Raw genomic sequence first — 26,975 nt, forward strand, 5'->3', positions numbered from 1 at the left:
TAGGCATATGGGTAACATTCAAAAGTGGGCCATTGCTAAATGGGAGGTGGACACAAAAAGAAAGCTAGAATCAGGTCGAGTCTAGGCTCCAAAACCTGGTGGTCCCTTGTCAAGGACAAACAAGGTTATCTGCCTTATGAACTCATTCCACCTCTAAATCGACAGAATGGGACCACCTCTATTAGTAGTCAAGAGAAAGCGGACCTCTTTGCCGAACACTTTGCTACCAAACTGCTAGTTCCTGATCCAGCAAGGGACCCTCCTTGGCTAGCTGCAAGAACTGTGTCAAAACTGTCAGTGGTGACAATAAGGCAGGAGGAGGTGCATTTCCTTCTTAAATCGCTAGACCAAGAAAAGGCTTTGGGCCCAGACAAGTTGAGCCCAAAATTGCTGAGAAAATGTGCAGACCAGCTAGCAGCACCTCTAACTCGCATCTTTCAGCACTGCCTATTACAGTGTAAGTGACCTTCTCTGTGGAAAGAGGCAAATGTAGTCCCTGTTCACAAAAAGAAGAGCAGAGCAGAAATCAGCAACTACAGACCAGTGTCACTACTGTCAATCACTGGCAAGATCCTTGAGACAATAATCTCAAGACAATGTCAGAGTTTTTTTGACTACCACTCACTACTTTGTGACTGTCAATATGGCTTCAGGAAAGGTTACTCTGCTGCTGATCTGTTGATGAACCTCTCCACTAAGTGGCACCAGTCACTGGATGAATCCAAAGTCAGCTGCGTGGTAGCACTGGACATTGCTGGTGCTTTCGACCGGGTGTGGCACTAGGGCCTCTTAGCAAAACTGCAAGCTCTGGGAATTGCAGGCTCTACACTTTGTCTCCTCAGTGACTACCTTCATGGTAGATCTCTAAGGGTAGTTCTCAATGGAACAGAATCAGCAAGACATCCTATTGGGGCAAGTGTTCCACAAGGAAGCGTGCTGGGACGATTGTTATGGAATGTCTACTTCAATGACCTTCATCTCATCCCAGAATCCCATGCATATGCAGATGCCTGTACACTGACATTCACTTATCCAAGAGAAGAAATGCCAGCTGCTCTAAGCTACATCAATCACCAGCTAAGAGCTATATCAGCTTGGGGAAATAGATGGCAAGTAACATCTACACCTGAGAAAACACAAATGATGGTCTCTAGGCACCATGATGGTAATGCCAGTGCAGTAATAAGGATGAATGGGAGGGTGTTGGCACCTGGGGAAGAAGTTGATATCCTTTGGGTGAAATCTGACCATGAAGAACCATGTTGTAAATCTTGCAAACAAGGCAGCCAGGAAGCTTACAGCACTTCGCCGTATCTCGCATCTGCTTGACAGAGGGGTTGCAAGATTCTGTATGAGGCACAAGTACACTCAAACCTTGAGTATGCTCCACTTTCTTGGTTTGCCTGCCCCCCATCTCATCTGCAACTGCTTGACAGAGTAGAGAACAAAACAAGACGTCTCATCTCTTGCCTGAACCAATCCTAGATAGATCTGTCATTTCAGCAGAGCCTTCAACATAGGAGGGATGTGGGTGGCCTTACTTTTATGTACAAGGCCAATATTGTCATAGTACCACACATAGATCCACTTCAAGGACAGCGTGAAGCAAGCTTCTATACCACATGATGGGCAGAAAGCAGTAACTTCACTCTGGCTGTACCTTTCTCCAGAACATCACTTCATCTGAGATCATTTATCCCCAGGATGACTCGAGTACGGAACACATTCGTGCAGCATTATGTCAACGAGATAAAGTCAGTTGATCAAATGAAAATGCTGGCCCACAGTTGGCTCCAACTTCATCCTGTTCCCTACTTGTATGTCTCATAACAATAAAAATGCTTTCAAATGAGCTGATGTAGGTAACAGCTCTAAGCTTGTCAATAAAGTTAGGAATCATTAACCTGTAAATAGCTTGTCAATAAAGCTAGGGATCCTTAACCTAACCTTGTCAAACCCTGTGTAAAAAAAAAAAAAGAGAGAAAGGGAAGGTAGGAGAGAGAGGAGAGAAAAGGATAGAGGGAGGGAGGTAGGATCGAGGGAGGGGAGGGAGGGAAAAGAGAGAGAGAGAGAAACATATAGGTAGATCTAAATGTAGGTGGAATACCATGGTATAATGTTAAACACTGCCACCAAGAATTTTGATGAGTAGGCTTCAATTTTCAACCCATTAACATCTAACAATGAAAGTGGTAGCCCTTGTGGTTTAACACTTCTTTTTGATTATAATAATAATAATGAAAGTGGCAAGTAAAAATTCAAGTCTGTATATTAATAGGTGATGACTGATTAACCAAAAATGAATATGTCAACTGAATTTTCTCTCAGTGCTGCGCTTAAATAAAATTTTATAGAATGCAATAGAGATAATCTATTGGATTCTTTTAAACTGCATAGAAAAAAGGATTGTAATGGTATTAATATCTAGGTTAGCAAGCTCCATAAAACAACTGGTAAATGTTAATTGGAAATGACACGAGTTACTAAAGACATAATCAGGTCCTACTTGGCAAATCTCTGACCTTAACAATGACACTAGGCTTAAACTACAGAAATTGCCATAGACCACAATCTAAATCTCATGAATATGTCTACCTATTCATCCTCATATTCTAGCCAATAAACTCCTTTAGAGACAATTAAGATAGTGAAGATTTGCTATCAGTGAAGAACTTATATAAGATCTACAGTTTCAATAAGCTCTAAACATTACCTTTGTCTGAGTTCTGAGTCTTCAATTTTAAGAGTTGGTGGTGCCATGTGCATGAGAGGAGATGCTGCTGATGACATGACCTCCTCTACACTCTCCACAACGGCTGGTTGACTTGCCTTGCGCTCTGGTTTTACTGGGACACCTGGAATGCAGTATGTTTATAGCCAAATTGCAACATCAACATGCTACAGGAGTTATTTAGGAATTTAATATGCAAACTCTGTTATGCAGATATACATTTGTTATGCAACATATTTAAAATATTTGTAAAAAAATAAATTACATTACTGAAAATAGAGTAAATGAAATGCTTAAAAGTTATATAAAGTAATAAGACTAATAATAGAAGAAATTTATGAGTTAATGTAAGGTCATAAGCAAGGTGGTGTGGCACTTATGTGCTCTACAAGGAGAAAAGTAGCAGCAACCAATAGCCAGAGATTGTGGTTTTTACGACCAAAGGTAAATAAATACATCACTATTGCCTACATCAAAATAAATTCTGCATAAAACAGCTTTTTCAACACATAAATTAGTAGCTTGTAGAGTACATGCCTCACTCATATATCTGGTTATATCGAATATTAACAGAAAAATAATTATACGTTCCACTTCAGTAACTTGGAATAAATTTAGACTGAAAATACAGTATTGCGCAGTACTGGGCTAGAGACCTTAACAGTTCAGAGCTTCCTCTTCCTGACTGTATATACCCATATACAGAACCTCAATTATGAGTGGTGCAGAATTCTACTCTTTAGACATAGATCTTGCAAGTACAGAAACTACAATCTTGAGACACATCTTGCAAGTACAGAAACTACAATCTTGAGACATACATCTTGCCAAGTACAGGAACTACTACCCCGAGACATACATCTTGCAAGTAAAAAATTATTATCTTGAGTTATACATCTTGTAAATACAGGAACTACCATCTTGAGACATACATATTGAAATACAGGAACTACTATCTTGAAACACATGGCTTGTTGACTTCAATGTACATTTTACCTCATCTTACTACACATAACACACCCTCATTACACACAACACACTCAATACACACAACACACTCTCAATACACACAACACACTCTCAATACACACAACACTCTCAGTACACACAACACACTCTCAATACACACAACAGACAACATAAGCTGGGCCAAAAACTTGAAGTGCAGGCAGGAATAACAGGGAATGTACTCCAGTGGATCTAAGTGTATCTTAGGGAAAGGAAGCAAAGAGTGACTGTCAGAAAAGAGATGTCAGAGTGTGGATGAGTAACTAGCAGGGCTCTGCAAGGATCAATATTAGGTCCTGTACTGATTCAAATATGTCTGTTTGCAAATGATATAAAACTGATGCGAATAAAAACAGAAGAGGACAAGGAAAGGTTTCAAATGGATCTAGACAAATTGTAAGATTAATCAGAGAAGAGGGTGCTTGAATTCAAACCCAGTAAATGTAGAGTTATGAAGATTGTAGAAAGAGCAAGATCACCAGAAATGGAATATAGACTAAGGGGTCAATGCTGCAGACTTCACTCAAAGTGAAAGACCTAGGGGTGAGACCAGTGCCTAGTATACTGCCAAAGATTTGCATCAACCAAATAACCATGTCAACCAATGCTCATCTGACAAGTCTAGGAATATCCTTCAGGAATCTTAACAAAGTCATTCTGGACCCCTTTATGCAATATGTTAGGCCCATCTTAAAGTATATAGCACCAGTACGGAACCCGCACTGGAGGAAGAAACTGGAGAAATTGCAGAAGTATGCAACAAGGTTTGTTCCCGAGCTATGGGGCATGAGCTACAAGGAAAGGCTAACAGAATTTAATCTAAAGACATTAGAGGACAGAAGAATCAGGAATGATATGATAACATACAAAATACTGGAGGGAACTAATAAGGTAGATAGTGACAAGCTATTTAAGAGGTGAGAAATGGGAACAGCTGGAAGTTAAAGATACAGATGAGCCACAGGGATATCAGGAAGTGGAATGATCTTGAGGAAGTGGATTATTAGTTATAATCAAATTAAGCACTAAACATGTAAAGGTCATACAATACTGCAGGGAAAAATGTACAAAGGTTAAGAATGAGTGAGAGGTAGGGGTGTGTAAAGTTTGAGGTTTGTGCAAGTAAAATTGAAATCAAAGTTGGTGTAACAGGTTAGTTTCATTTAAAAAACCAAAGAGAGACCCTGTGTCAAAGATAAGACTTTCAGAAAGGCAGTTAGTGAAAGTGAGTGAGAAGAGGTGGTTTAGACGTCAGAAGTGGATCCTGCATGCACTCTGATAGGTAAGATAATCTATTAAGATACGTTGAGTGAACAAAGCAACCTGAGTCCTAAGAGTGAGGTGCTGGTTTTTTCACATGGCATCCATGAATGAGTCATGTGTCCAATACACAAGCATGAGACTCTAGTCTCTGAAACATGACAAGGGTGGAAAATGATGGCCAAAATTTAAAATGTGGTTTGATGGAAATTAAGCCCCTCCACCTGAGGTATGAGAGCTCACAAAGCCTACCCTAGAGGAGCTCCACCAGAAGATGCATATGGGTAAGTTCTTCCAAAAGGGCTCTTGATCCAAGGAACTGAATCAACTCATTCCTTCCATGGATTAAGCATAATTACTTCCATTTTTAAATAAATAATAAAAAAAGAAGAGTGGTGGAGGCAGGCTACATACTGTTTTAAGGAGCTGAGAATTGACTCTGCAACCAATAATAGGTGAGTACATAGTCATTGAAAACAACACATCCTAACTACACATACTACACACGACACACCCTCACTACATGCAACACAACCTTATTACACACAACACATCCTCACTACACAATACAACCTCACTACACAACACACCTTTGCTGCACACAACACACCTTTACAACACACAATCACTACATACAACACACCCTCACTATACAACACAACCTCACTACACACAACACACAATCACTACATACAACACATAATGACAACACAACACAACACACAATCACTATACAAAACACAACACAATCACTACACACAACACAACATGCAATCACTACATACAACACTCACACTGTTAAAATTAAATACAACAAACATAAAGACACAATCCACCTGAAGAAGTGGTAACTTTTCCTTTACCATGCTACTGAAAATGTGGACACAAATACCTAGTATTATATGTGTGAACAAAGCAATACTTATACATCCTTCAAATAGTGCAGTGTGGGTATAGATGATAAAGGTACAGATGACTGGCAAGCAAACACCAAAAGATTTTCCATAAAGGCACAGTGTAAAATAGGTGATAGGGTGTGAGAGGCCCAAGATGGTCAGTGCAGCCTCTAAGGAAGGAACAGTTAAAATTACCACAGTGAGACAGGAATTTTTGAAGTGGCATGCCATAAGATCTGTACAGTACTGTATAGGCCTTTATGTCCGATACATCTCGCTATCCAGGGCTCTAAAAAATATGCTGTATAATTAACTTGAATACTGGATTTCATGCATAAGAGAAAATTATCAAAATACTTCAGTCAGCTTATTCACAGATTAAGCTACATTACAGTATAGTCTTATATGGAGATCTTTTACAACAAAACTTGACTTGAAAAATTAGACACATGTGCAACATCTGGAAATCTTCACTTGTAGATATTTTGCCATCCAGTAGTTTTATCAATGCAATTTTTTTCCAACAAACCAGCCATATCCCACCAAGGCAGGGTGACCAAAAAAGAAAAACGAAAGTTTCTCTTTTTAAATTTAGTAATTTATACAGGAGAAGCGGTTACTAGCCCCTTGCTCCCAGCATTTTAGTCGCCTTGTATGACACGCATGGCTTATGACGGAAAAATTCTATTCCAGTTCCTCATGGAGATAAGAGGAAATAAACAAGACCCAGTAAGGAAATAGAAGAAAACCCAGAGGGGTGTGTGTGTATATATATGCTTGTCTATGCATGTGCAGTGTGATCTAAGTGTAAGTAGAGGTAGCAAGATGTACCTGAAACCTTGCATGTTTATGAGACAGAAAGAAGACACTAGCAATTCTAACATCATGCAAAACGATTGCATGTTTCTATTTTACACTCACTTGGCAGGACGGTAGTACCTCCCTGGGCAGTTGCTGTCTACCAACCTACTACCTATGATCAATACATTACGTATATGGACATAATCTGAAGACTGTAGAAATATATACAGAAGACAATGGAACATAAGGTAATCAGTCGCTCAGACTAGAAGCAGGTTATACTGAGATGTTCATCACCTGCTTCTAGTCTGAGTGACTGATTACCTTATGTTCCATTGTCTTCTATTTATATTTCTACAGTCTTCAGATTATGTCCATGTAATGTATTATTCCTAGGTAGTAGGTTGGTAGACAGCACCTGCCCAGGGAGGTACTACCGTCCTGCCAAGTGAGTGTAAAATAGAAACATGTAATCATTTGCATGAGGGACTAATTACCTTGTCTGCCATTGTCTTCTGTATATATTTCTACAGCCTTGACATTATTATGTCCTTGTACTGTATTGATAAAGCCACAGGATGGCGAAATGTCTATAAGTAAAGATACCCAGATGTTTCACATGCGTCTAATTCTTCTTGTCAGTGTTGTATACTAATGACACACTTGCTTAACTTGCAATTAATCTAACAGCAAAACACTATATAGTATGATTCACACAAAAGCCAATCATAAAACTATAGTAAAACAAGTCTTCATGTTTTATAAGCAGAGAGAGGCTAAAACAAAATTTAAGTGAGTAGTCTCAATAAATGATAAAATAAAAAACTACCTTTCATAGTTTGAACTAATTAATAGTATTTAAAGCAGTTGAGAAAGTTTTGTTATGTGACACTGTTACATAAGGAACAAGAAAACTGCTGAAAATCAGCCATTTTTGTTAAGTGGACACCTGTTTCAGGCAATTTCTAGTCTTAAGTCATTTCACTAGTATGTCTCCAAATAAAACATTGAAAACTACTTCTTAACCCTTTCAGGGTCGAGAGGCCTTCTCCTAAACTTGTTCTCAGCGTTGAAAATTTTTCGGAAAAAAAAATTTTTTTTTTTCTTATGAAAAGATAGATAATCTTTTCCCGATCGTAATGACACCAAAAGTATGAAATTTGATGGAAAACGTACGGAATTAAGCTCTCGCAAAGTTAGCAGTCTCGACAATGTTTACGCATCGGCGATTTCACCCACTTTGAGTCCTATTTTCGGCTAATTCCAGTGTACTAGTCTACAAAAAATCATAACTATTTTGCTAGAACTCCATTTTTCTATCAAATGAGTACAAGAAACCACCCATTTACCAATTTCAACTATTCAATAAAGTGGTCAAAAATTAGCAATTTTGCCAATTTCACACAAATTTCAGAAGATGCCAATTTCCAAATAGGGTCCAAAATAAGCAAGACAGACATTCCTGGCACTAAAATAACATTTTCTCTGTTCATTAGTCATGTCCCCAGGCCCCTCTTACATCTCTTTTGCTTTCCACTTTGAATTTTTATTCTCACAAAAAATATAGAAGATTTACTGTTATGCAGACTACTGCATTAGTATAGAAATGGTATAAATAATATCAGTGCACTTGTGAAAGAATATTAGACTCACCAGTTGACGTGTATTGGACGCTTGGCATGATTTGTTTACTTTTGAAATTTGGTAAAAATTGAACATTTCTGCTACTTTGAGCTCAATTTCAAGGTACTTTTCATTATGAAACCAATCAAAATCATCTCAATTTCTGTAATATGTCTTCCATTCTATAAAATGAGACCAGGAAAACTAGAATACAACCATAAATACCATACGAAAATACAGTGCAAAGTCGCTGTTTTAAACCAAAAACATGGTTGGAGTTTTTTTTCTCATTATGCACTGTGTGCTGCAGGATTTTTTTTATACTGTGCACACTGACCACATAGACTCATTCTTTCAGATGTAGGCCTACCAGCTTTCTCTCATTAGATTTGTAGGGGCTAGAATTTATGCGTTCTAGTACTTCAATAACCCTGGTGCGTAAGCCGTACTAGTAAGTCGGAAATCCTGAAAGGGTTAAAAAAATACTCCAAAGTTGTTACGTATTGTATTTTAACCCTTTCAGGGTTTCTGATGTACTAGTACGGCTTATGCACCAGGGTTTTTGACGTAATGGTACGCCTAAATTCTAGCGAGAGAAAGCCGGTAGGTCTACATATGAAAGAATGGGTCTATGTTGTCAGTGTGCACAGTATAAAAAAAAATCCTGCAGCAGAAGGTGCTATTTGAATATAGCTTTTATTTTTTTTAAATTATGACATTTTGATTTTTTGGATGTTATATAATTGTTTTAAAGTACATGTAAAACAATATTTAAAAAAAAAATATTGGTTCTTACTAATAAAGAATTTTAAGTATAGCATTTACCTATTACTCATAATTTTGAAATGGGTATTTCATCTTTTTCTTTTAACATAGTCTTAGAGAACTGTACTATATACTGTAGTTTTCATGACAGACATTTTTTTTGAAAGCCTACTAAAATAAATATTAAAGAAATTAGCTTTTTCTACATGTGCTATCCCTCACGAAAATGGGGCAACTCCCTAAAAAAAAGGAACATTCATCATCATTCATCCAATAGGTATCTTCCCAGAAGTGTGCATCTTCATGGTTAAAATGCCCCTCTGAACTGTAACATCCCTGCCCTCTTTCAAGTCCAGCTAACCACTTTTCCTGAATCTCTTCATAAATGTTACCTCAATCACACTATTACAGCACATTAAATCTGTAAAACTACTTGTCTCCACTCAATCTGATCTACCATGCCTGCTAGATGATGTTATATAAAAAGTAATAGCAAAAATTAGGGCTTCAAATAAGAAAATACCATATTACCCTACTTCACAATTATTATGCATCTTGACAACAAAAATAAAATGTACAAGACAATTAACTGGTAAGTAATATAAAGGAATAAACAATGGTCCTTTTTTATGGGGTATATGCCAAGTAGAATAAAATCTCTCTTTGTCCACTCTAATATGAATTTTGTCAGGAAAAGGAGCAAAAATCTTTTATTTTGCATTGATGTGAGTGAGGCCAGCTCTACATCCTTCCACCACACTTATGAAAAAGGAATTAAATGTAAAAAGACAAAAAAATGGACCTTGCCACTATTTACTGCAGAATGTTAAGATAGAGGAAGAGCAAATGTTAAATGCAGCACAAGCAATCACATGAACAAGACACTATGAGTACATACAAATAATCAATGGTAAGAAAATCTATAAAATACAAGTTAAAACTAAATTAAAGTAATAGCCTAGCTAAAGCAGTCTATTATGAAATGAGCATACAGTATCATAAAGTAATACCCTAGCTAAAGTAGCTCATTATACAATAAACATACAGTATCATATTCCAAAATGAAAATGACACTTTGTTAAGAAAAATTAATTATATAATATCACATGTAAAAAACATGCTAGACAGTTGAGCCACACAGTACGGTACTTATCATATCTGTCCAAATACATGGTCACAGACACAATAAACAAATAATTTATTTATCAATATCATAATTTGATCAAATTAGTCGATCATTAGATTATTAACTTACATAAAGTACTTGACAAGGCTTCACCAATAAACATTCTGATGCTCCCTAAGAGAAGGTAACATTTCAAACACACAAAGTTGAAAAATTAGGCATGATTAATTAAAGGCAACAGGATAGGTATTAAAAATAGGCACAATAATTACAAACATACACAGACACAGATGGGTAATCTGGAAAAGACTAGATAAGCTATGTATTGTTAATGTATCCAAAATCAAATTAGAGGAAAAATATTAAATGACAAATTTGAAAATGCTATTTGAAACGGATTACTCAGTATCAAATCTAAGGTACATATGGTATTTGGGGAAAAAATAGAGTGGTGGAATAGAATACTAAAAAAAAAAAAAAAAAAAAAAAAAAAACTGTAAAAGCTACTGAAATTAGGATACAAATATTTAGAAAACTTAGTGGTTGAAATTTAACACCAAGATAAAAACTAACTACATATGCATACAGCCCATTGTTTAATAATAAATGATGGAAAATATCTGGATAATACACTATGGAGGACCATTCAGTATAAGCACTTACTAAAAGAATTATTACTGACAGTCAACCATGAAAAAATAATTATATTAGGAGATTTTAAATGTAAAGAAACAGACTGGATGGTCTGTGAGAATGGCATAGAAAACAACTGGTCAATGGTCAACTAAACTTCTCAATACAGTAAAAATCTTTTTTATGCACCATGTTAAAGAGGAAACACAAGTGAGAGAAGGAAACACAATGGCTATCTTCCACAGAGGTAGGGTGACCTTAATAATGGGAAAGACATTTACCGTCATTCATTCAATCACTGTCTGGCAAGTGTGTTGATATCACAGTTCAAGTGATTCTCCAAACTGTACCATCTCCATCTGTCCTTTAACCCTTAAACTATCCAAATGCAGATCAATGTTCACTCGCATAGCGCTATGATTGTACTAGATCTATGTTTTATTTTACATGCTTTCAAATGTAAAAAAATGTAGATTTACGTTCGGAGAGCTACGCGAGTGAACGTAGATCTATTTTTGGACAGTTTAAGGGTTGAAGAGCAGACATATTACTATACTTGTACCAACTGATGACTCAAGTCCAGCTAACCTGTGTCCTAAATTTCTTCATAAATGTTACCATGCTGAGACTCCAACAGCACATAAAACCATGAAAAACACTTGTCTCCACACATTCCATTCTAATGCGGTGCTTACACAAGCTTGTTGGACATTCAAGCCCTGGCACTCAAACCCTCCTTTACCTTCTCCCTACAACCCTTCCTGGGCTGACCTCTATCCCTCCTTCTTTCCATCCCAGATTTATATATCTTCTTATAATAACAAGGTATTAAAAGAACCCCAATGGAAATAAGTCACTTTGACTTTTTTGGGTTATCCTAGGTTCTCTACACATATGCTGCTATGTATGATAATCTATATAACTGAATTTGTGTAGACCTGAATAAATTTACTTACTAATCATCCCACTCTGCTCCATCTTCTCTAAATGCCTAAACTATCTCAATAACCCCTCCTCAGACTTCTGAATTAAACTTTTGATAGCCCCACATTATCTTCTCATCTTCACACTCCAAATTCTCCTCATAATATTCACACCACACATTGCTTTCAGATGTGACATCTCCATTGTATATGTCTCTCTCTCACAGCAATATTTAACCCTTTCAGGGTTTCCGACGTACTAGTATGGCTTATGCACCAGGGTTATTGAAGTACTAGAACGCATAAATTCTAGCGCCTTCAAATCTAGTGAAAGCTGGTAGGCCTACATCTGAAAGAATGGGTCTATGTGGTCAGTGTGCACAGTATAAAAGAAATCCTGCAGCACACAGTGCATAATGAGAAAAAAAACAACCTCCGACCGTGTTTTTGGTTTAAAACAGCGACTTTGCAGTGCATATTTTTGTATGGTATTTATGGTTGTATTCTAGTTTTCCTGGTCTCATTTAATAGAATGGAAGACATACTACAGAAATTCAGATGATTTTGATTGGTTTCATAATGAAAAGTACCTTGAAATTGAACTCAAAGTAGCAGAAATGTTTGATTTTTACCAAATTTCAAAAGTAAACAAATCATGCCAAGCGTCCAATACACGTCAACTGGTGAGTCTAATATTCTTTCACAAGTGCACTGATATTATTTATACCATTTCTATACTAATGCAGTAGTCTGCATAACAGTAAATCTTCTATTTTTTTGTGAGAATAAAAATTCAAAGTGGAAAGCAAAAGAGATGTAAGAGGGGCCTGGGGACGTGACTAAGGAACAGAGAAAATGTTATTTTAGTGCCAGGAATGTCTGTCTTGCTTATTTTGGACCCTATTTGGAAATTGGCATCTTCTGAAATTTGTGTGAAATTGGCAAAACTGTCAATTTCTGACCACTTTATTGGATACTTGTAGTTGGTAAATGGGTGGTTTCTTGTATTCATTCGATAGAAAAAATGAAGTTCTAGTGAAATAGATATGATTTTTGTCGACTAGTGCACTGAAATTGGCCGAAAATAGGGCTCAAAGTGGGCGAAATTACTGATGTGTAAACATTGTCGAGATCGCTAGCTTCCCTAAGTTTTCCATCAAATTTCATACTTTTGGTGTCATTATGATCGGGAAAAGATTCTCTATCATTTCATGAGAAAAAATAATTTTTTTTTTTCCGAAAAATTTTCAACCCTGAGAACAAGTTTAGGAGAAGGACCTCTCGACCCTGAAAGGGTTAAAGCCTATGCTTCCCATCTATATAAAAGTGTTGGCGCCACTACATTCTGGTACACTTTCTCCTTTTGCCTCCATAGATAAACTTCATTTTTTCCACATATGCCTCATCACACCATCTACCTTGTTTTCCTTCTCATCTATTCTATAGTTCACTTCATCTTTCACAGACCCATTCCCTGACATGTCCACATGTATAAATTATATTATTCATACACACATTGCTCTTACTGTTTAAAGCATGGACTAGAATCATTGCAGCAAGGCAGAATCTAGAGGCGATGAAGATGTTATATCTGAAAGCAACGTTTGGTATGAATATTACGCAGAGAATTTGGAGTGTAGAAATTAGATGGTGTGGAGCTATCAAAGCTGTAATTCAGAGGGTTAATTTGGTTTAAGTATTTAGAGAGGGTAAAGCAGAATAAGATGACCAAGAAGGTGTATAAATCTAGGATGGAAAGGAGGAGGGAAATAAAGGATGTCCTAAGAAAGTTGGTAGGAAGGAATAAATGAGGTTCTGAGTGCTAAAGGTTTGAGCATGTAGAAGGTTTATGTAAGCATGTTAGATTAGAGTGCATGGAAACAAGTGGTTTTTATGGCTGGACATGTTGCAATGTGAGCAAGGTAACATCTATGAAGAGATTCAGGGAAACCGTTCAGTCAAACTTACACCCTGGAGATGAAAAGTACAATGCCTGCATTCTGATGGAGAGGTGAGGATGTTGCAGTTCAGAGGATCATTTAACCCTTTGACTGTTTTGGTCGTATATATACGTCTTACGAGCCAGTGTTTCGGATGCATTAATATGCATAAATTCTAGCGGCTTCAAATCAAGCAGGAGAAAGCCACATGTGAGAGAATAGGCCTGTGTGGTCAGTGTGCACCACATAAAAAAATACTGCAGCACGCAGTGCATAATGAGAAAAAACTGACCGCTTTTTTGGATTAAAATGCCGACTTTGAGGTGTATTTTCGTGTAGTATTTATCTTTGTATTCTCATTTTCATGATCTCACATGATAAAATGGAAAACATATTACAGAAGTAGAGATGATTTTGATTAGTTTCACGATGAAAACGACCTTGAAATTGAGCTCAAAGTAGCGGAAATGTTTGATTTTTACCAATGTTCAGGAGTAAGCAAATCACACCACACGTCCAATACACGTCAACTGGGGAGTCTGATATTCTTTCACTAATGCACTGATATTATTTATACCATTTTTACAATAATGCATTAGTCTGCATAACAGTAAGTTTTGTATTTTTTATATGAATAAAAAATCAAAATAGAAGGCAATAGTAATATAAGAGGGGCCTAAAGACATGACTAATGAACAGAGGATATGTTATTTTAGTGCCAAGAATGTCTACATTGTTTATTCTGGACCCTATTTTGAAACTGGCATCTTTTTCAATTTGCATGAAATTGGCCAAATTGCCAATTTCTGACCACTTTATTGGGTAGTTCAAATCGGTAAATAGGCGGTTTCTTATACTCAAATGATAGAAAAAATGGAATTACAAAGAAATAGCTATGAGTTTGGTCAACTGGAACAACGGAATTGGCCAAAAACAGGGCTCAAAGTCAGCAAAATCGCCGATGTGTATATGTTGCCGAGACCGCTAACTTCGCGGGAGCGTAATTCCGTGAGTTTTCGACCAAATTTTGTACTTTTGGTGTCATTACCATCGGGAAAAGATTCTTTATCATTTCATAAGAAAAAATAATTTTTTTTTCCCAAAAATTTTGCAACATAGAATGACAGTTTCAGAAAGGGGCTTGCGACAGTCAAAGGGTTAAAGTGTGATATCTGTACACTTCTGCCAAGACAACTAATGAATGAAATGATTTTTAAAGTGGTTTCTTTAGTGGGTCACCCTACTTTGGTTTGATAAAAAAATTTTTTCTCATATCTCACATTCGAATCTGTATTCTGAAGAGATTTTATAATACAGTACGTAGTTACAAATTCTCTTAGTTAGCAACATTTCTGATAACTAACCTAATATCTGGTACTGAATATGTAGTTTCATATACACCATGTAATCAATAACTTCTAATTTAAAGAAATCAGTCAAGAGATAATAAAGCTAGCAATCAGTATCTGCTATATTATTTGATGCTTGTTCTTCCAAGCTCAAGAAACCCAGCTTATATGGCATTCAGATTAACAGCATTCCATATTTAATAAAGTAAATAGCTTGTAGCATTTCTGACAATATTTGTCAATTTTGCATTTAAAATACACAGAATGATATTCTGTGTGGCTGTAACTAAGCAGACATTCATGGTGCAATATGCTCCTCAATCAGATGAAATTACTGCAAGAAGAAAAGCAATAACATATCCAAGTTATACTGAATTTGCAAACCCGACCATGCATCTCAAAAAATAATCAATTAGAGATTTTGACATGATGTGCAGTTTCATGTCTACTAAGGCTTATAGCAATACCTACAGGCATCTTGCAGTCATGCACTCTACCTACATGAGCCCTGGATATCCTGAGAGCACCTTACCAGTATCTGCAACCACTCCTGGGCCTTCACTCTTTTCTTGTTCCTTTATGGGGGCAGATTTTTTCTCAGGAACAGGAATGCTGGGGATTTCTTTGGTTGGGACAGAAGCAAGGGGGGGTTCTGGGACTGTTGAAGGGGGAGTGGATGGAGTGGGTTCAGAGATGGTAGCAGGAGTAGAGGAATCTATTTCTGCCTCACCCTTTTCCTTTGGACCACCATCCCCATCATCTTTTTTGAGTGCTGTCTTCAAAATCTGTGGAAAATAGGAAATACAGCTGATGTTTTTTTTTAAATGGTAAATTAACTAATTTCTCATTCTGGTTTCTTAGAATAAGCAGAGGAAAATATTTTCCACAACCCTTCCTCCACCCTCTGATTAATACTTTTGGTAACCCCACACCTAATCTTCAAGCTCTGAATTCTCTGCATCATATTCACACCACGTACTGCCCTCAAATATGGCATCTCCACTGCCTCCAGCCTCCTTTATGATGTGACATTTAACAACCTATGCTCCACATCAGTATAACAAGTGTTGGTACCACTATACTCTGGTACATTAGTCTATGCCTCCATGGGTAAGGTTCTTTGTCTTCACCAATGCCTCAATGTCCCATCCACCTTCTCCCCCTCATCAATTCTATAGGTCACCTTATCTTTCATAAGCCCATCTGTTGATACACCCATTCCCAAATATCAAAACATAATTACGTACTTCCTCCATGCTCCCTCCCTTCAATCTCATATCCAGTCTTTCATTGCATAGATTACTTGTTACTGTCATTACCTTGCTCTTTCCCATACAGTGGCTCCTTGAGTTACATTGGTTTCAAGTTATGAGTTACGAATTAACCTTAGAAAGGAATTTAGTTTTGAGTTGTGATAAAAATTTGAGATAAAATATGCATATGATGGTCAGCCCAAGTAGGTGGGCCTTAATCCAGAGAAAAGACAAACTGATGGAAAGGTCTTGAATGGAGTGATGGTGAAGGTGTGTGTTAGAGGTGAAGGGAGGAAGGGAGGATGCATAGGAGGAAGGAAGGGATTGGATGGTAGGTGGGAGTAAGGGAGGATGCGAGGAAGGCAGGCAGATGCAGGCAGCAGGAGACTGTGACATGGGTGTAAATACTGTCTACAATTCTTTATCAATCTCTGCCTTCCCTGCCCTGCTTGCCCAATCCTGGCTTACCCTGCCTGCTCTGGCCCATCCTGCCCAGCTTGTTCTGGCCTGTTGTACTTTGCCTGCTCTGGCCTGTCATACTCTACCTGCTCTGGCCTGTCCTGCCCTGCCTGCTCTGACCTGTCATGCCCTGCCTGTTCTGGCCTGTTGTACTCTGCTTGCTCTGGCCTGTCCCGCCCTGCCTATATCTACTAACCTTTGCAACTTCTCTTCAGAATCTTCTACAAGAACGATGTCATCAGCAAACTGCAATTGTAACAACTTCCACTTTATATCAAATTTATTATCTTGTAATCCCACACCTCTTCCAACACCCTAGTGTTAGAAGAGGTGACAACACACATCCATATCTAACGCTTACTGGAAAAATAATTCTCTCAGCCTTGCTATGCACATAAATTTTTTTTTATTACCCTTTAATAACCTATCACCTATTCCATACATTTGCAACATCTGCCACATTGCTCCCCTATCAACCCTACATTTCTTTATAAGTGTATATTGCAATTTTTAATCTAAATGTTGAAATAAAATCTGCCTTAACTCACAAAGGACACTACAAATTGTCTTTACTGTAATTCTCTTTTAACTGAAAGTACAAAACAACATATATCTAGTCATAATTAAATTTGCTGGGTCATCATATCTCAAGGTCCTTCATTGGGAGACACTTTTCAGTTTCATGTAAACAAAATACTATACCAACACCATCCATTTACTAAACAAGCCTTTATGGCAGAATACAAAAACCTTTGTACTTATCCATAAAGGCTTGTATAGACAAATATGCACTCACCCTGAGTGTTAATGTCAGCTTGAGAGAAGCCAGCCCTCCACTTGCACCACTTAAGGAGTACTCCTCATTCTTAACTTCCATGTTACGCTCCTTCAAGAACACATTCAGGTCCAATTCAATCTTACCTTGTACCAGACTTGTCTTATGGTCAATGACCTGAAATGTATTATAAAATTAATTAATCTTAAAACATTCTATACAGTGACATTATACAGTACGCAATATTTTTTAACATCAAGTTCAGTTACATTAGTTAGTGCAATATAAAACTTAAAATGTATATATTTTTTTTTTTCAACAAGTCGGCCGTCTCCCACCAAGACAGGGTGACCCAAAAAGAAAGAAAATCCCCAAAAAGAAAATACTTTCATCATCATTCAACACTTTCACCTCACTCATACATAATCACTGTTTTTGCAGAGGTGCCCAGATACAACAGTTTAGAAACATATATAAAAATATATAATATATCTATCCAAACTGCCAATATCCTAAACCACTCCTTTAAAGTGCAGGCATTATACTTCCCATTTCCAGTACTCAAGTAAAGCTATATAAAAATAACCGGTTTCCCTGAATCCCTTCACTAAATATTACCCTGCTCACACTCCAACAGCTCGTCAGGTCCCAAAAACCATTTGTCTCCATTCACTCCTATCCAACATGCTCACGCACACTTGCTGGAAGTCCAAGCCCCTCGCCCACAAAACCTCCTTTACCCCCTCCCTCCAACCTTTTTGAGGACAACCCCTACCCTGCCTTCCTTCCCCTACAGATTTATATGCTCTCCATGTCATTCTACTTTGATCCATTCTCTCTAAATGATCAAACCATTTCAACAACCCCTCTGCCTAATACTTTTATTAACTCCACACCTCCTAATTTCCACACTCCGAATTTTCTGCATAATATTTACACTACATATTGCCCTTAAACAGGACATCACCACTGCCTGCAACCACATCCTCGCTGCAGCATTTATAACCCAAGCTTCACACCCATATAAGAGAGTTGGTACCACTATACTTTCATACATTCCCTTCTTTGCCTCCATACATAACATTTTTTGTCTCCACATATACCTCAATGCACCACTCACCTTTTTTCCTTCATCAATTCTATGGTCAACCTCATCCTTCATAAACCCATCCGCTGACACATCAACTCACAAATATTTGAAAACATTCAATTCTTCCATACTCCCTCTCTCCAATGTGATATCCAAGTTTTCTTTATCTAAATCATTTGATACCCTTATCACCTTACTCTTATCCATGTTCACTTTCAACTTTCTACCTTTACACACCCAAACTTGTCCACTAGCCTTTGCAACTTTTCTTTAGAATCTCCCATAAGCACAGTATCATCAGCAAAAAGTAACTGTCAATTTCCATTTTGCAATTGATTCCCCATAATTTAATCCCACCCACCTCCCAACACCCTAGCATTTACTTCTTTTACAACCCCAACTATAAATATATTAAACAACCATGGTGACATTACACATCCCTGTCTAAGACCTAATTTTACCGGGAAGTAATCTCCCTCTCTTCTACACACCCTAACCTGAGCCTCACTATCCTCATAAAAACTCTTTACAGCATTTAGTAATTTACTACCTATTCCATATACTTGAAACATCTGCCACATTGCTCCCCTATCCACTCTATCACATGCCTTTTCTAAATCCACAAATGCAATGAAAACTTCCCTACCTTTATCTAAATACTATTCACATATATGCTTCAATGTAAACACTTGATCTACACATTCCCTACCCACTCTAAAGCCTCCTTGCTCATCTGCACTCCTACTTTCTGTCTTACCACTAATTCTTTCAATAATAACCCTACCGTACACTTTTCATGGTATACTCAGTAAACTTATTCCCCTATAATTTTTACAATCTCTTTTGTCCCCCTTCTCTTTAGATATAAAGGAACTTTACAAGCTCTTTGCCAATCCCTAGGTACCTTTCCCTCTTTCATACATTTATTAAACAAAAATATCAACCACTCCAACACTATATATCCCCCTGCTTTTAACATTTTTGCCATGATCCCGCCAGTTCCAGCTGCTTTACCTTCTTTCATTCTATGTAATGCTTCATGCACCTCCCCCACACTCACATCCTGTTCTTCTTCGCTCCTAAAAGATGTTATACCGAGTCACACTGTACCTCAACTCTCTTCTCTTATTATAATAATAATAATAATAATAATAATAATAATAATAATAATAATAATAATAATAATAATAATAATAACATAATAATAATAATATCTTTATTTCTAAAAGTACATGTACAAGGTATACAATATCATATTTATTAATTTGTTTACACATACTTCTGTATAACTACAGAATCTACAAAATCATATACTGTGCTCATAATCTTTCTATGCACAACAACCTACAGTACTTTTATTACCTATCATAATGCCATGTACAGTATCATTAACACTCTTGCTTCTTGGCTCAGTACCTACATACACTACTGGAAATCCTAAATTGAAAATGCAAAATCTTATACAGTGAATACCTATTGTATTTGTCACTGTCTATTTAAGTTTGGAGGGAATGAGCTCTAGCTGTCGGTTGTGCTTCTTAGATTACAACTGACTCACATGAATTAAACTTCTGTATGGTTCAACTTTGACCATCATTGTCTAGGTCAGCATTACTAGCTTGCTGAACCCAACAAGAGTTATCCAACAAAATTATTTATTTTTAACATGTTGGCCATCTCCCACTAAGGGGCTCTGGTGGCCTGGTGGTTAACGCTCTCGCTTCACACGGTGAGGGCCTGGGTTCGATTCCCAGCCAGAGTAGAAACATTGGATGTGTTTCTTTCCACCTGTTGTCTATGTTCCCCATCAGTAAAATGGGTACCTGGGTGTTAGTCAACTGGTGTGGGTCGCATCCTGGGACACTGACCTAAGGAGGCCTGGTCACAGACCGGGCCGCGGGGGCGTTGACCCCCGGGACTCTCTCCAGGTAAACTCTCCAGGTAAGGCAAGAAAAGAAAAGAAAAAAAAAAAAAACACGCATCCATCATTATTCACTCAACACCTGCAGCAATGTCCCCTCACTCATCCTTGCAATTTCTTTAAAAAATACTGTCAATTATACCTCAATTTTGAGTTCTTGTGTACGTGGGTTTCGCACAAGGAAAGTGAAACCTTCCTCAAATACCGGATCATTGGTGCGCTGACGTACAGTTGTTTCCTGCTGTGTGTTACCAACATGCAGTCGTACAAATGGATCAGGGATGCTCTGTTGGTATATGAAATATTATGAGCATTCATTTAGAGATATAATGCATATTGTAACATACATCTGTTATAAGTAAAATGTAATTTCAAAATAGCCACAATAGTGTATACATAATCCAATATAATGATTATGATATAATACCAATAAAATGTACATAAAGTAGTTAGCATATAATTTATTAATCTAACTTTAAGTTTGGAAACTATTAGATGAATTAAACTTTACCAATAACAAACATAACTTTTCATAATTCCTCTTCAACAAATTGTGCTTAAGATTTACAAGATAAGCATAATACTAAAGAAATTGGAAAAATCACAAAGTACAGTAAAACCTCAATTTAATGGATATCATATTTAGCAGACAAAGTCCAGAAACACAGAACTCCAGAACTGTTCATTACTGTTATGGTCTACTGCTTAACCCTTTGACTGTCGCAGCCGTATATATACGTCCTACGAGGTACCGTGTTTGATGTATATATACTCATAAATTCTAGCGGCTTCAAATCAAGCAGGAGAAAGTTGGTAGGCCCAGTTGTGAGAGAATGGGTCTGTGTGGTCAGTGTGCACCATATAAAAAAAATCCTGGAGCACGCAGTGCATAATGAGAAAAAAAACTCCGACCGTTTTTTTTAATTAAAATGCCGACTTTGTGGTCTATTTTCATATAACATTTATTGTTGTATTCTCGTTTTCTTGGTCTCATTTGATAAAATGGAAAACATATTATAAAAATGGAGGTGATTTTGATTGATTTTACTATAAAAAGAACCTGTAAATCGAGCTCAAAGTAGGGGAAATGTTTGATTTTTGCCAATGTTCAAAAGTAAACAAATGATGTCATTGTCCAATAAATTTCCAACCAGCCATTCTAATATGCAGTCATGAATGGGTTGATGTTATTTATACAATTATTACAATATTGCAGTAGTCTGCATAATAGTAAGTCTTCTATTTTTTGTTTGAATAAAAATTCAAAATAGAAAACAAGAGTAATATCAGAGGGGCCTTGAGACATGACTGATGAACAAAGAAAATGTTATTTTAGAGTCAGGAATGTCTGCATTGTTCATTCTGAACCTTATTTTGAAATTGTCATATTTTTTAATTTTCGTGAAATTGGCCAAATTGCAAATTTCTGACCACATTATTGGGTAGTTGATATCGGTAAATGGGCAGTTTCTTGTACTCAATCGATAGAAAAAATGGAGTTCTAAAGAAATCGCTATGAGTTTGGTCGACTGGAACACCGGAATTAGCCGAAAGTAGGGCTCAAAGTGGGCGAAATCGCCGATTTGTAAATATCGACGAGGTCGCTAACTTCGCGAGAGCATAATTCCGTCAGTTTCCCATCAAATTTCGTTTTTTTGGTGTCACTACAATCAGGAAAAGATTCTCTATCATTTCATAAGATTTTTTTTTTTTTTTTTTTTTTTGAAATTTTGTGACACCAGGAGACACCTCAGGATTGGGGGTTGTGACAGTCAAGGGGTTAAATTGGTTTCAAATATAACTGATGAGGTTTGTTTTTTCCAAAATCTGTCCATTATTGTTACTATCTACTGGGCAAATTGATTCTGGATTTAGCAGTCAAAGTCTGTTGTTTCCAGAATTGGTCATTATTATGTTGCAATTATGGAAAGACAATCTCATGGTGATTTGGATTTAATGACAATCAGCATTACTGGACACCCTCTTTACCCTATTAATCTGCTAATTCGAGGTTTTGCTGTACAGTAGATATAAATCTTACCAATTATAAGCATGGACAAACCAACACACCAAAAACCTTGAAAACTTTAATTCACTGAATATTTTCAATAATTCTCACTTGAATATTTGCATAGGCACATGGATTCGTACAAATTAAGTATACTGCTCTGCATATTGGCATTAATCAGTAACATAATCAAGATCTGCACAATGTAAGTACAAAACATTTCAGCCATTGACAGAAGTTTATAAATTTAAATATTGTACAGCCTCTATACATGCAAATAAAACTGAAACTGAAAATCTCTGAATGATCAAAATTCATTAATACATATTAATATTAATTTACCAAAATACACAACATGCTATACTAAATTCTTAGGGCAGTTTGTAAACTGTTTATTAAGATATCCTTATGCATTTAAATCAAATATTTTTATAATTCATCAATCAATGCTCCTTCATTTAACACAGTATTTTCATCAAAATTCATACTTGACATACACATTATTTGGTTACATATCATGACTGTCCTTCAACACACAGTAATAATTATCTGAATCTTATTAGGCAATGATACAGCTTAGCCAACACCAACTTAAATTTGATGGAAAACAGTCATGGTAACAGACATCTTGGTGAAACTGAATTCATTTTGTCTCCAAATAATGTACTAAGGAAATACAGTATACACATTTTCACTACTGATAACTACTTTCTCAAACACACTTTTACCAAGTTTACCATCGTACACTACATCATCTGATCACAGGACAAGATGAACAAAAGAAAGGTGCTTCAGTTATACCTCTTACATTATTTGATTAACAAAAGCAACCAGTAACAGAGCATGCAATTAAAAGTACTAAAACAAAACAAAACCTTAAATGAGTGCAAATAGCGTGTTTATATGCGCATCAACATGCACTGATGTACTGCTACCAGTAAAAACAAATACAGTTGACCCTTGAATAATACAGGTTTGAACAGCGCAGTTCTATTTTTTTGCAAATTTTTTTCAACAAATATATGTACTGAAAATATTTTTGGAGATTTGTGACTGAAAAAATTAAGAAAAAGTTAGGTATCTCACAAATGCATAAAATATATGCAAATACTAGTCTATTTTACCATTTACTACCATAAAATATACACAGATCTATTATATAAAGTTAAAATTTATCAAACCTTAAGCACATAAACTATTACAGATTGTACATGTTCCATTCACAATTGAGAAAAATATATATGCAAATACTAGTCTATTTTACCATTTACTACCATAAAATATACACAGATCTATTATATAAAGTTAAAATTTATCAAACCTTAAGCACATAAACTATTACAGATTGTACATGTTCCATTCACAATTGAGAAAAATATAAACAAATGTAAAGATGCAATAATATACAGTAAAACCTCAGTTGTTGGCTGCATTGTTGAACAAATCGGTTTTCACATGAGGAATTCGAGAAAAAAATGTCCTGGTTTTCATACGTTCTCTTGGTTGTCGACCGACAACGCAAACAGCTAGGGTCATGAGCTCACAAACTCATGTGCTGTAAAATTTTTTTGAACTTTCGTTGAGCATCTTGTGAAGTTTTTTTGTTACTCTGCAGTTTTGGTGCAATTTTTTTATTATGAGATAAGGTGTCATGGGTCCAAAAAAGAACCATTTCAATATCCTCACCTGCCTGGAGGAATGTGTCTTCCAGGACCATGCACCATGTAGTCAGCATGGAAGAAATTGTGGCTTGATTTTGTGACAGCCAGGGATTTTGAAGGCTTTCAAGATGAGCTTGAGCTGGTAGAGGATATTGTGTCCCTGGGAAAGGCCTTGGGCCTAGAGGTGAATGAAGGTGATGTGAAGGAGTTGGTGGAGAAGCACAGAATTGAACTCACCACAGAAGAACTTGTAGACCTTCAGAGGGAGCAACAACAGATGCATCAGAGGAGCTGTCATCAGAGGAAGAGGAGGGAAGGGATGATGTGCCCATTACACTTGTCAAGGAAATGTGTGCTAAGTGGCATGATGTGCAGAAGTTTGCAGAAAAATACCATCCAGACAATTCAGTGGCTAGCCGTCTCTTTAACGTGTACAATGACAGTGTAATGTCTCAATTCAGACAAGTGTTAAAACGGAGCCTGAAACAAACCTCATTGGACAGGTTTTTACTAAGACAAAGAACCAGTGATCCAGAACAAGGTGTTAGTGGTGAAAAAGAGACAAAGAAGAGAAACAACACCAGAAACACAGTTGTCTGACATATTAATAGATGGTGACTCTCCTTCCAAGCAGTTAACATACCCCCTCCTCTCCTCCACCTTCTACTTCCAGTATGCCATTAGTTCTCCTCTGACAGGTAAAAGGCAGTTAAATTTTCATTTACTGTACAGTATTTCAGTTAAAGTTTCTTTAAGTATTCATTTTTACAGTTTTATGTAGTAGTTAGTACAATTTTAATAAATTATTATACAGTAGAACCTCGGTATGTGACCTTAATTCATTCCAGAAGGCTGTTTGAGTGCCGCTCCGTTTGAGTATCAAACAAGTTCTTCCCAACCAATTTTCTGTTTGGTTGGCTGTTATCACTAATCTTCGTAGGTCCCATGGTGACTTATTTATACAATTTTTTTTATTAACACATCGGCCGATTCCCACCAAGGCAGGGTGGCCCGAAAAAGAAAAACTTTCATCATCATTCACTCCATCACTGTCTTGCCAGAGGGGTTCTTTACACTACAGTTATAAAACTGCAACATTAACACCCCTCCTTCAGAGTGCAGACGCTGTACTTCCCATCTCCAGGACTCAAGTCCAGCCTGCTGGTTTCCCTGAATCCCTTCATAAATGTTACTTTGCATGCACTCCAACAGCATGTCAAGTATTAAAAACCATTTGTCTCCATTCACTCCTATCAAATATGCTCACGCATGCTTGCTGGAAGTCCAAGCCCCTCTCCTTTACCCCCCTCCCTCCAACCTTTAGTAGGCTGATCCCTACCCCGCCTTCCCTCCACTACAGATTTATACACTCTCGAAATCGTTCTGTTTTGTTCCATTCTCTCTACATGTCCAAACCACCTCAACAACCCCTCCTCAGCCCTCTGGATAATAATTTTGGTAATCCCACACCTCCTCCTAATTTCCAAACTATGAATTCTCTGCATTATATTCACACCACACACTGCCCTCAGACATGACATCTCCACTGCCTCCAGCCTTCTCATTGCAACATTCATCACCCATGCTTCACACCCATATAAGAGTGCTGGTATAACTATACTCTCATACATTCCCTTCTTTGCTTCCACAGACAAAGTTCTTTGTCTCTACAGACTCCTAAGTGCACCACTCACCCTTTTCCCCTCATCAATTCTATGATTCACCTCATCTTTCATAGACCCATCTGCTGACATGTGACATGTCCACTCCTAAATATCTGAACACATTCACCTCCTCCATTCTCTCTTCCTCCAATCTGATATCCAATCTTTCGTCACCTAATCTTTTAGTTATCCTTATCACCTTACTCTTTCCTATATTCACTTTTAATTTTCTTCTTTTACATACCCTACCAAATTCATCCACCAACCTCTGCAACTTCTCTTCAGAATCTCCCAAAAGCATAGTGTCATCAGCAAAGAGCAACTGTGACAACTCCCACTTTGTGTTTGATTCTTTATCTTTTAACTCCACACCTTTTGCCAAGACCCTCGCATTCACTTCTCTTACAACCCCATCTATAAATATATTGAACAACTACGGTGACATCACACATCCTTGTCTACGGCCTACTTTTAGTAGGAAATAATCTCCCTCTCTCCTACATACTCTAACCTGAGCCACACTATCCTTGTAAAAACTCTTAACTGCTTTCAGTAACCTACCTCCTATACCATACACCTGCAACATCTTCCACATTGCCTCCTATCCACCCTGTCATATGCCTTTTCCAAATCCATAAATGCCACAAAAACCTCTTTAGCCTTATCTAAATATTGTTCACCTATATGTTTCATTGTAAACAGTTGGTGTACACACCCCCTACCTTTCCTAAAACCTCCTTGTTTATCTGCTATCCTACTCTCTGTTTTACTCTTAATTCTTTCAATAATAACTCTACCATACATTTTACCAGACATACTCAGCAGACTTTTTTTTTTTTTTTCAACAAGTCGGCCGTCTCCCACCGAGGCAGGGTGACCCAAAAAAGAAAGAAAATCCCCAAAAAGAAAATACTTTCATCATCATTCAACACTTTCACCACACTCACACATTATCACTGTTTTTGCAGAGGTGCTCAGAATACAACAGTTTAGAAGTATACACATATAAAGATACACAACATATCCCTCCAAACTGCCAATATCCCAAACCCCTCCTTTAAAGTGCAGGCATTGTACTTTCCATTTCCA

General features: G+C 37.1%; 1 protein-coding gene across 5 annotated transcripts in view; it reads right to left on the reverse strand.

Moving 5' to 3' along the window:
- Esyt2 (extended synaptotagmin-like protein 2) overlaps positions 1 to 26,975 on the reverse strand; it is a 227,627-nt gene that overhangs the window by 12,714 nt on the left and 187,938 nt on the right. For 3 of the 5 annotated variants that reach the window (XM_053777580.2, XM_053777571.2, XM_053777588.2), the window contains exons 12-15: positions 20,696 to 20,839; positions 17,564 to 17,719; positions 15,588 to 15,840; positions 2,714 to 2,855 (exon numbers count right to left, since the gene is read on the reverse strand). In XM_053777580.2, the coding sequence (XP_053633555.1) occupies positions 2,714 to 2,855; positions 15,588 to 15,840; positions 17,564 to 17,719; positions 20,696 to 20,839 (695 nt within the window). The remainder of the gene's footprint in view (positions 1 to 2,713; positions 2,856 to 15,587; positions 15,841 to 17,563; positions 17,720 to 20,695; positions 20,840 to 26,975) is intronic. The other 2 variants (XM_053777597.2, XM_053777605.2) reach the window with 1 other exon arrangement.

Source organism: Cherax quadricarinatus, chromosome 1 (genome assembly GCF_038502225.1).
Source record: "Cherax quadricarinatus isolate ZL_2023a chromosome 1, ASM3850222v1, whole genome shotgun sequence".
In the NCBI taxonomy this organism is placed as follows: domain Eukaryota; kingdom Metazoa; phylum Arthropoda; class Malacostraca; order Decapoda; family Parastacidae; genus Cherax; species Cherax quadricarinatus.